The 12,094-nt window shown below is 51.1% G+C and overlaps 1 protein-coding gene across 2 annotated transcripts in view; it reads left to right on the plus strand.

Annotated features, from left to right (window-relative positions):
* Positions 1–12,094, plus strand: part of samd11 (sterile alpha motif domain containing 11) — a 49,547-nt gene that overhangs the window by 29,851 nt on the left and 7,602 nt on the right. For both annotated transcript variants that reach the window (XM_076163483.1, XM_076163484.1), the window contains exons 6-7: positions 3,065–3,229; positions 8,887–9,046. In XM_076163483.1, the coding sequence (XP_076019598.1) occupies positions 3,065–3,229; positions 8,887–9,046 (325 nt within the window). The remainder of the gene's footprint in view (positions 1–3,064; positions 3,230–8,886; positions 9,047–12,094) is intronic.

Below are 12,094 nucleotides of genomic sequence, written 5' to 3' on the forward strand. Positions count from 1 at the left end.
GATTGTTTGACACGTCGCTGTAAACTTAATTCTTGACGGTGAAATGTTGAAAGAAGTGTGTGTGTGTGTAGCGTATGTGTGTGTTTGGTGGTCGGATTGAGTTGTGTATAGCGTGAGCCCTGTGCTGACCTTTGCCCTCTGGGTGACCTTTGACCCATAGCAGCCCTGCCTGGAGCCTCGTCTCTGTGGGTGTAGAGGCTCTCATTCCTGATCATTACGGGCTCACTTCAACCTAACCGACCTTCTGAAAAATGCATGTGTGTGTGTGGAGTGTGTGTGTGTGTGGAGTGAGTGTGTGTGTGGAGTGAGTGTGTGTGGAGTGAGTGTATGCTTGTTTGGCTACTCAGGTTTGGTTTCCTTTTAAGGCAACAGTGGCTTGGTGGTTTTTATCCCTATATATGTGCATTGTATACATTATTCAGTTGCTGTGTATTTGCGTAAGGGAGACGAAAAGCAAGATGTGTGTGTGTGTATGTGTGTGTGTGTGTGTATGTGTCGCGCCTTCCATTTAAGCCGTTTCAAAACACTGCTGATCCAGTGTCTTAACCTTCTGCTCTGTCCACACCTAAACGTGTGTGTGTGTGTGAGAGAGAGAGAGACTTCATGCTACATCTTAACTGCACTTTTGTCACTTTGGCTCTTTAATGCTTAATCATCGTTTCCTCTCAGCGTCAGCTACAAACTAGCACTGCCTTCTTCTTATTATCCGACAGAAGGACGCCCACATCAACATTCCACTTACTATGTCGCAGAAATTTAACTTTAACTCTAAATTCTCTGCTAGTATGCAGCTAGCTAGTAGGTTCGACTCTGCTGCTATTGTTTACGTAGCAGTGCTGTTGCTAGGCCAGAGGCAGAGTAAAGAAATGGGGCTAGTTTAGCTTAGCGGAAGCTTATAGAGAGTAATACATTCACTACAAATCAACATAATGTGTGAAACTCTGAATTTGTTTTGTAAATATCTTTTTAATATGAGGTAATAAGTGTTGTTAGCAGGTGATTATTGTGGAATAAACAATTAGCATCCACTGACGCTATGTTATCCTTTACGTGACTAATGTAGAGAGAGGACGGAGCAAGAGCTTGAGCACCTCCACATAAAGGACGTCTGTGTGTCTTGCTGTTGTGATGTCGGCGCCCCCCGCAGGGTTTAAGAGAGTGAGAAAACTTTAGACAGGCACGGACTAGCCACACACACACACACAGACACACAGACACACACACCATTACTCTGTGGATTAGTTGGAGCTCGGCAGTGGAGACAGAGATGCTGCGTGCTCGCCTCTTCCTCCCTCACCGCCTCCACACACACACACACACGCACACACACACACACACACACACACAGGACACACACACACACACACACCTCCGCTCCTCAGCGCCTCTCCTGCTCGCCTGCCCGGGGCCAGGCTCAGGTTTCAATGAGGAGGAGGGAGGTAAAAATAACCCCTGCTGCCCCTCCGCCCCCCCTCCCCCCTCCTGACTCCCTTACCGCCACCCCCCTCCCCCCTCTTACCTTAGATCATGTTACTATTGACAGGCAGAGGGGGGGGAGAGAGATTAAGTGTGGGGAGTGACAGCTTGATATCATACACCGCATCATCTTCACATCACCTTAAACACAGCACTCACACCCACACACCCACACACTCACACACATGCACTCACCCACAAACACACCGACACACACACACACACACACACACACACACCTGTTTTTCTCTCTGCATGATCAACAGTCAAAGTGCAGCTAAACTCCTCTTCCTCCCGTCACCCTTCGTCCCGTGCCACCCGGTTGTCCGTCAGGGAAACACTGAGTTCACCCTCAGGTCGCGCTCTGACCATTAACAATGTATGGAGCTGTATGGAGCTGTGTGTGTGTGTGTGTGTGTGTGTGTGTGTGTGTGTGTCGACTGACGCTTCCTTAATGAATCATACATGTAGCGACTCAGATGGGAGTCACAGCTGTTTATCAGACTTTTTTTTCTCTGTCAAAATATAATTTTGTAATTGCGAGCATGAGCGTGCTGAGTGCAAACAGATGAACACTTTTTTTTTGGAAAAGCAAGAAAGAAAGAGGGTGAAATGATGGTGTTGGTATCCACACTATTCACAGGAACTGACAAGTCAACACTCGCTGAGAGAAACTAAACGGATTTCGGGTTCCTGAACAGCAGTTTAAAAGAAAATGAAATGAAAATGAAACTGTTTGTTCACTCGAATGACTAAGAAAGGTAAAAGAGTAAACATGACGTATGACCATTGAAGACAGAGAGTGTGACGTTATATATATATATATATATACGATGTTTATACGATGTGTTCCTACTAACAGAATGTAATTTCTTGAGAAACTTTGACATTGCAATCAGTACCTGCATTTACCACAAGGGGCATCGCAACCTCTGCTGTCAGTCATGTCTCATGTGGGAGGGGTTAAAGGGGTTGGACTGAGTGGCAGCATGCAGCATGTAGGAAGGAAGGAGTTTAATTTAACTTTGAAAGTGCACATAAACATCCGAAATACATTAACACCTACTCAATACTCAGAGTATTAGTCATTACTGCGATTAAGCCGTATACGTGGACGGAATCAATAGATGTACACATGACTGAACAAATCAATATGCAGATGTATGTTCCTGGTCTGTTACTCACAGGAAGCAAACTTCTATCTGTGACAGTTTGAGGTGAACAGATGATGTTTGATAAGGCAGATTTATTGCCTTAATTACTCCGATAATCGAAGACCTAAAGTGTAAACGTACGGACAGACTGACTGACGGCGGCGGCATTTGCAGCCCCAATGATCTAAAGTTGCGTAAGAGATTGAACATGAGTATAATGTTGTGTTTATGTCATCACACTCTCAGTATTCCAGGCACATAGCTGAACACGTTTGTTTGCAGTTTAATCATATGCTGAACATTATTTTGTCCAGCTAATAGCCTTGAGTTTTAGCGCTGGCAACGGGAAGTCAGTATTGATCCCCTGATGAGATGGTTATTGATGGTCACTGATTGATCATTATTTAAATGTCTCTCTTCTCCTCCTCCCTCAGAGAACTCCCAGAGCCCAGTGGTGGAGGCAGGCGGCGGCCACGGCCACATGAGCCCCGAGGAGCACTACAGGCGCATGATGTCGGCGCTCAGCGAGCAGGGAACCTACGAGGAGCAGCAGCAACGCCTGTACCAGCTGGCCAGCAGCATGGGCCTTTCCCCCCACGGTCAGTCAGCCACTGAGCTCATCGCTGTGTCTCTAATGTCTGTTTGATGCAAAACGACTGCGAAAAGCAACACTGTGAGCCAATCAGGCCCGGCAAGGTAAACAGGGATTATTAATCATTATGTCCTCAAATCTGTCTTTCTCGCGACCCGCCCGACAACTAAACACTTTGTTGCAAACGAGAGAAACGTCCGTCAGCTTGAGTTCAGCATGATGTCATGTTCTACTGAGATCAGTCAGCCAAAGATTTATCAAATCGATACTGGCTGAAGTGTTGATTACAGAGCAGAGTGAAGTACCGTGACAATATTTCCTCCAAAAACAACATTTCGTCTTCCAGAGCTGCCGATGTTCAGCTCCTTAGCTTGAGCGATTTCCATTTGTAACTATAGACGTAAGCCACAGTTTGTTCTTTTCGTCTCCTGCAGCTGTAACTTCCCCTTTTTCTCCGAGTTAAATTCAAGAGAATCTCCTCTCCGGTCCACGCGAAGCTCTGTAAACATCCACCAGGCCACTCACGCCCAACCCAGATATTCAACAGTGAGCGTCAATCTCCTACGTAAACACGACGTCTTCCTCCTTTACGGTTTAACGCATCACGAAGAATCAACCGGAAGCGAGAGGACAAACTTTTTTGCAGAATTGGAGGAATTGGGAGTGTTTGTGTTACACATGTTCAATGGTGCAAAACCCAGTTAGAAGGAAACTCCACTGCTGTGTGTGTGTGTGTGTGTGTGCGTGTGCGTGTGGGCTCGTCACCATCATGAGGTTATCTGCAGTGCGTTCACATTCAGCTCGTCACTCCAAACCCCAGTGTGCCGCCGAGTTTTAACTTCAAAACCAGCTTCTTCCGTCTCCTCCGCTAAGAACTGACTCATGAAACATCTACAGACTTTCCTTTAGTTCTCTCTGGTTTGAAGTAACTTGAGAGTAACTTCAAACTAGGACTTTTTCCTTTTTGGATGCGACTCACCGCCTCCCATTAAAAAACATCCCCGCCGTCACCTGTCACCACGCCGCCCAGACGCCTCGGCGCTTTGTAAGCCCGCCGCGTCGCTCTTGTGTTCCGGGCTCCCGCCTTGGCGACGTGCCAGGCCTCCTCCGCTGCCGCCATGGCAGAGACGGCGTCGCCTTGAGACGGCTGACATTTCCACTCGCCCCGCACCCGCCGCCAAAGTGTCACTCAGGGTGATTTCTGACCGCCGCTGCTCTCACTCGTAAACAACACCCATAGCCTTCACACGCATCAGCGCCGCCATTGATCCGGGCGCTCTCATTGGCCGCCTGCCAGCCCCCTAAATCTCCCGACACCCCGGAAGCCACTGGTGTGCGCCCGTTTCCTCGCCGTTTCCTCAGACACATTAAACCTGACCGGCTCCGGCTGCGTAATGTTGCAGTTTTTAGGCAGAGCGAGAGAGGAAGGAGTTTGATGGGAAAAGAAAATGAGAAAAGTCGCCTCGTTTAGGTTTTATAAGTTTTCTTTATTTTCTTTTCACCGTTCTCACCATCAGATGTTAACCTTTTATCACGTTTTTGTAAAGAATGTAACATTAAGTCCTAGAAGACTTTATGAGGCTTTTCTCCGCAGCATAAATCCAATCGATGCCCTGGCCGAAATTGTAGTTTGAGCTACTTTTATTTTTATTTGATTAGTAATGATTTTTAATTGCTGGCTGCAAATCTAGGGGGCGACGCCTATAAAAGCTTTAATTGCCTTTTCCCCCACGTCTTTGAGGACTTAGAGGCAAGACGCGGTGCATTGTGGGGGTTTTATGGCCCACGGCGCAGTCTGATCGCCTACTTCCCTTCCCAGAAACCTCGGCGGCGTGAGGCAGACGCTCTGGCGCAGTGCAGACACGCCGCTCCCTTTCTTCACTTCCACATTCCAGATCGTTTGATGGTTTCCGCGCCGCCGCCGTCGTTTATTCTCTGCACACATGCTTTCTTCTTCCAAGTCACGCTCGCAGCTTTTCCCTACGTGCGGAAAAAGACAGACGAGGAGAGAAACGGTCGGAGCGAAGGAAGGGAGAGCAAATTGATTAAGTAACTTTGTGGAGAGCAAGAAAACAAGAGGAGCCATATCCAGTTGAGTTATTTAAAAGGCGTCATGGCAGAATTTGATTTATGCTTTTACATCCAGCGAGTGCGTGATGATGATGATGAGGAGGATGAAGCTTTGCCAGCAGTGTAACAGCCAAGTCCTTGGTGTTGCTGATGTTCTCCTTTGCTTCTGCTCGCAGCTCGGACTGGGCGGAAGGAAATTCCTCCTCATATCCCGTGAAACGCACCACACCCTCTGCCAGAGTGTGTGTGTGTGTTTGTGTGTGTGTGTGTGTAGGCTGTAACACAGGTTCAACACAGTGACAGTGAAAACTTGCGTATACAGACGACATCACTTTCTATTTTATACCAGAGCTCTGTGAGAGTGCAGGTGGGACAGAGCGACGGGTGCTTTTGTCCCTGGAGTGGCATTGACCCGGGCTCCAGTGGGCCTGCTGTGACCTCGCCCCCCCTCACCCCTCCTCCCTCCCGTACCTCTCAACCACAGCTTTTATACCCCCTCCCCTCCTCTCCTCACCCCCTCCTCCCCTCCAACTCTCCCTTTAGCCTTGGTCCCCGCAGAGCATCCTTTCATGTGTTTGAAGTGCAGGGCACAGAAAATGAAAGTGTGTGTGTGTGTGTGAGAGAAGTGGGGGTACTGTTCTTCTGTGTGTGTGTGTGTGTGTGTGTGTGGGTGTGTGTGTGTGAGGATGTGCGAATGTGGAGGTGCAAGGTGTTGTTTGAGAGGCTCTCCCTGGACCTGATGGGCAAAAAGAAGGGCTGGGAGGAGGGGGGATGAAATTGGGGGTTGGAGGGGGCGGCAGGAATGGCCAGGAGCCCCCCCCCCCTCCTCTTTCATATGATGAAAGGAGAGCAGAAGAAGAAGGAGGTGGGGGTAGAGATCCAGATGAAAGTGAAAGGAGGTCCGGGGTGGAAGGGGGCGTCTCCTGTTTTGTCTCCTGTAGTTGAGTCTGATTTGAGACGTTAAGCTCTGCACAACTTAGTTAGAAACCTCCTCCTCCTTCTCCTCTTCCTCTTCCTCCTCATCCTCCTCCTCCGATCGCTCACAGAGCCGACGGGAAATCGTCCAACGCCTCAAACTGGCCTCATATTTTTTGCCTGCTAAGCCAGCGGCGCCTCCTGAATGCGTCTTTCCTGAAAAGATACTTAATTTTCTGGTGTATCAGCCGCTTTTTTTTCTCTCTGGAGCGGGACGGCGGCTTTGTGTACCTGCCAGTCCGCCAAATCCGTCACGAGGCCGGCCAAGCCGCGTCGGCCCGGCGCTCGCCCGCATTCTCACGCCGAGGAAAAACCCGGCTTAACCGAAGGGATTTAGGCCCGGCTCCAGGAAGGACGGCGGGGGAGAGAAATGAGATGGCACAAAAGAGGGATAAGAGGGGGGATGGGTCCAAACTGGGACCTCCCAAAATAACATCTGAGCAGAGACGGAAAGATGTGTGCGTGCGCGTGTGTGTGTATGTATGAGTGTCCTTAATTAGGACACTAATTCACAGTCACAAGGACTCTCCCCTTATGTTTCAACAACCGCTACAAGAAGTTTATGAAGAAATTCTGGTTTCTGTTTACAGCATGAATACACACACACACACACACACACACACACACACACACACACACGAGAGAGGCAAAATTTGGCAAAGGAGTTTTGGGACCAAATTCTTCTTTACAAACACAATAAACAGAATAAACTCAGGAATCGTCACACGTGTTCACAATCAAAGTGTTTGGAAAGATTCTTCCTTCTTAATCTCGAGGTTTTCTCTGAGCACCGTTTCTTTGTTTATAACCTTAACACACAAAACACACAGAAGTAGTACCTCAACACTCTAAATCTCAAAGATATTTTCTGCAGTTTAACTCTTGGACGGCTACTCTCGAGTAAACTCACATTCACCGAGCTAGCAAGTTCAGCCAGCTAGCTACTAAGCTAGCTAGGATGCTGCTCTAAATTAATTTTCTAATAATCAAACAATAATAATTTCAGTAATCATTAAACAATCGCAACATTCTGCCTGTTAGACGTTAGTTGGGTTGATGGAGACTCATGGGTGAAGGTTCAGTTGCCATGGCGTTTAACCACAAGAAACTTATGGAGGTCAAATCCCTGTCAGTCCTCCACCGTGTATGCAAGTACACAACAGATTATGTGTTTGTGTGCTCTGGGGCTCCGGTTCCCTCTGATCCTTCCCTTATCTCTCACAACCTCCCCTCCTTCCCACAGACACACCATCGCCGCCACCCCTCACACACAAACACACACACAGTCATACACACTCACACACACACCCTTGTCTGCCGCCAGCCGAGTCCCCTGCGGCCTGGCGCAGCAAACAGATCGATACACCAGAGCTGGGCCGCATTAATATCTGTCGCTTCACCCCCCCACCCAGGCGCCCGCTCAACTGCCCCAGCACGCGCACACACACACGTAGATACACACAGAAACGCACACACACACAGTCGGGAAGCCACACGCAAGCACCTAAATCACGCAGACACGCACAAACACACATCACACCCGCACCGGCGGCGGAAATGGCCCCTAGCTCCCGAGGGATCTGTCTAATTAAAAAAAGGGGGGGGGGAGAGGGGAGGCGGAGGCGGCGAGGAAGAGTGGAGAGAGCGAGGATAGATTGAGGGAGGGAGGAGAGGAAGAGTGAGAGGAGGGAGAGAGAGAGAGAGAGAGAGCAGGATGGATTTTTCTCTCATTAGAAGCCGCGTCTCCCGGTGTGGCCTGGCCTGGCTGATAATGATGAGGCCTCCTCTCCGGCGAGGGCGAGCGAGAGCCAGGGGAAGAGAGAGAGGGAGAGAGAGGGATGAGGCGGGAGAGAGAGATGGAATGAGGTTAGCAGCAGAGGGCAGTGGTGTGGCGGCGAGCCGGGATGGATTCTGATTCTCTATCTCGGCACACCTTTATTTCCTCGCGCCGGCTTCAAATTGGTCGGCTTCAAACTGTGAAAAATGGATCCAGACGGCGCTCCTGTTTGTGTGTGTGTATGTGTGTGTGAAGTGTTTATCTCGGCGACACGCGCATATGCATGTGCTGGCGTACGTGGTGGGATTAGAAAACGCGCGACAATCCCTTTGAGCGTTAATGTGGAAGGAGCCGAGCTTAGACGGAGCTTAGCGTGTTTACAGGTATCGCCGCTCTTTCCCTCCATCGCCGCGCCACAATAAACTTCCCTGCTGACGGTTTTCCTAAAAGCTCGGAAAGCCGCAATGTATGACGCGCGTTTAAGGCCGAGCTAGCGTTCAGACGGACGTGAGGCGAGCGAGGACGTGTGATATTTAGACTAAATTGTTTCCGGAGATGAATCATTTTCCCAGATAGGCGGATATTGCAACCAGTGGCCTCGTGATCGCCGGACTTCAGCGGAGGCGGAGGAGCGAGAGTATCGACCGCCCCATCCGCCCAGAGAAAAACGTTCCATGAATTATCTCAGGAAACGACTTTGACTGCGTCTGAACGTCAGAACGCCAGCTCAGGAAAACAGTGTTTAAAAAGCCACATTGTGCCTCGTCTGCCCTCCCCTCCCCCCTCATCATCATCAACTATTAATCCTCTCATCATCTTTATCACTTCTTCTCCCCTCCCAGATGTGCTGCGTGCTCGTCAGGAGGCGTTGGCGGCGGCGGCGGCGAGGAACCCCGGCGCCCTGGAGGCTCACCTGCCCTCAGCCAGCAGCTCGTCTTCGTCTTCAAGCCAGAGACGCAAGCAGGGTCTGCCTCAGCACCGGGACGCACACTACACTGACAGGTATGACACCCGCACACACACACACACACACACACACACACACAAACACACACAGACACACACACGCAGCCCCAAAACTCTCCGCCGCTGTCGAATGAAACCGCAACCTCTGCCCCGCTTTCAAAACCTGCAATATTCATCATTAATAAAGCCGAACGCCCACAACCTCCACACATGCATACTGCATGAGAGAGAGGCCCCAACTGGTGTGTGTGTGTGTGTGCGTGTGTGTGTGTGTGTGTGTGTGCGTGCGTGCGTGCGTGTGACTCTACACGTGATGTAAATGAGGAAAATGACCAGAATTTTAAAAAATACAGTCCAAGTGAGGGAAAATAAAGGAGGAAATCCCGGCGCCGCACCAGCATCACTCCATCTCTCACTCAGCTGGATAGGATCTGGTTGATGTGTGTGTTCTCCACACACAACACACACACACACACACACACACACACACACACACACACGCACACACTCTCTCTGGGCTAAACTCAGGAGCCAGTAACCTCTGGGCTGGCGCTGTGGAGCAGCACTCCTGCATCCCCAACTCTTCCTCCCCTCCCCCTCCTCCTCCTCCTCCTCCCCCTCCTAGCCCCCTCCTTCCCCCCTCCTCCCCCCTCCTCCTCCTCCCCCCAGCTCTGGCCCCTGCGCCTCCCAAACAAAGCCAGGGGCAGCGGGAGTGGGCGGGTAATTGCTTGTCGATTATTTATGTGGCGCGGGGAGAGGCGGGGGATCGATAATGGGCCGGCGGTGCTGCAGCAGGGGGGGAGGTTTTCCGTGTGTGTGTGTGTGCGTGTGTGTCGACAAGCGCGAGAGAGAAAGGAGGGGTGGCGGCAGCAGCGGCGGCGGTGAAGGGCAGGGGAGGGGATGTAAGCAGGAAGCGGAGCGGCCAGGCGCTGCGTGGTGCAGCTCTGGGAGGCTGTGTGTGTGTGTGTGTGTGTGTGTGTGTGTGTTTGAGGAGGGAAGCGGGGGAAGGGAGGGAGGGAGGGAGGAAGAGGAGGCGGAGGAGGAGGAGGGGGGGTGATCGCACACGTTTGTTTGTTCCATTTTTCAAGCAGACGGCGTGCGTGCTCATCTATGCGCATTGAATTTGGGTTTGTTTGTGTGAATACGTGTGCTAATTTGCCTGTGCGTGTGTGTGTGTGTGTGTGTGTGTGTGTGTGTGTGTGTGTGTGTGTGTGTGTGTGTGTGTGTGTGTGTGTGAGGCCAGTGGTGCAGCATGAATGTATCCAGTGATCCGCGGCTGCTCTACGACAGCACAGGAGTAATTAGCCACACAGGACAGAGTTAACCAGGCCGCGCCCTCTCTGCCGCCTCCATCCGTCTCCTCCTCTCGTCTCCTTCTCTCGTCTCCTTCTCTCGCCTCCTCTTTAACCCTTTCACTCTCAGCACAGATTTGGAGCAACGGGTTAATGAGGCCAACGCGTTAGCGAGGCCTTTGTCGTTTGCGTCCAAATGAGGGCATCGCACCTGTATGCTGCCTGAGTGTAGAGCTGACACCTAAAGAGGCACAGCTGAGAGAGAGAGGGGGGGGGGAGAGAGAGGGGAGAGAGAGAGAGAGAGAGGAGCCGGGGGGGAGAGAGAAGGGGGGGGGGGAGACAGGAAAATGGAATTAGTGCAAAGTGGAGAGAAAATTAAAATAGAGATAATTGGTGAGTTGAAGCAAGAAAAGAGAAATGGAGGGTAAAGCTGAGGAAGAGATAGAGACAGATGCTCTCTGTCCCTCTCTCTCTCTCTCTATCTCTCTCTAACTCGCTCTGTGGCTCACCTTTCCATCGACCCCTCATCATTGATTATCTGGGGCCCATTAGGGCCCATTGTTAAAAACAAATCATTAGGGCCGCTCGATGGGCTTAGAGCCTGGCGCTCCATTTGTCTGGCCTTAAATGGCACTAAGCTCACCAAGCATCTGCAAGGCAAATACAGGGAGAGAGAGAAAGGACGGAGAGAGAGAGAGAGAGAGAGAGAGATCTGGAAAACACAGGAGCATGAAAATAGGGATGAGAGAGATGGTGAGAGGATGAACTGATAGAGAGGGAGATGAACCAAAATAGGGAGTGAGGAGATCGAGGGGCAAGATGGGGGAGAGGGAGAGAGAGAGAGGGAGCAGGCGGGCGGGCAGGCGGGCGGGCGAGCGAGCGAGCGAGAGCGGAGGGAGCCTCATCCATTTTAATGAGCTTCCTGTGTAAATGTGTTCCTGCGGAGAAGGAGCCGAAGGCGGCCGCGCGGCGCTCCTAATCCCCCCACGCTCCCGTCATTAAGGGCAGACCTGTCTCACACACACACTCACACACGCACACACACTCACACACGCACTCACACACGCACACACACTCACACACACTCACACACACACATACACACGCACCGCTTTGGCTGCTGTGGGACGGGGCCGCTGTCGCCACTCTGACAGGTCGTCACACACCAGTGAATTCCCCAGGAGCCCCTGGCCTCACTGCAGGCAGAGAGAGAGAGGGAGGGAGAGAGGGAGAGAGAGAGAGATGAGGGGAGAGAGGGAGGGAGGGAGAGAGGGAGGGAGAGAGAGAGGGAGGGAGAGAGAGGTAGGGATAGTGAGAGACTGGGCGAGAGAGAGAAGGGTGTGTGTCAGAGAAAGAGGGAGAGACAGGGAGAGAGAGAGAGAGAGAGTGTGTGTGTGTGTGTGTCTTGTGCGATTAGAACCCTTACTTGACAAATGTTGCGTTTGTGAGATTTGGTACTTTCTGTCCTCACACAGAAACTCTCTCGTGTCTCTCGTGGTCGTTTTTATTGCATGTTGGTGGTTTGCCTGCAAAATGCACAGAAAGGACGAAAAGAAACCACACAGTCACAAACACGTGCACTCACTCACACACACACACACACACACACACACACACACACACACACACACACACACACACACACAAACACACACACACAGAGACTAATGGCTGCCACTCCTCCCCCAAAATTGCCTCCTGTAAAAGGAGAGAGAAAGAGGGGAGGGAGGGGGGGGAGTGCCAGACACGCTCTCTCTCCCTCCCCCCCGTCTCTCTCTCTCCCCCGTCTCCC

The sequence above is a fragment of the Genypterus blacodes genome, unplaced genomic scaffold (genome assembly GCF_046128005.1).
Source record: "Genypterus blacodes isolate CSIRO-AG114 ecotype Tasmania unplaced genomic scaffold, CSIRO-AGI_Gbla_v1 ptg000131l_1, whole genome shotgun sequence".
NCBI classification, from domain to species: domain Eukaryota; kingdom Metazoa; phylum Chordata; class Actinopteri; order Ophidiiformes; family Ophidiidae; genus Genypterus; species Genypterus blacodes.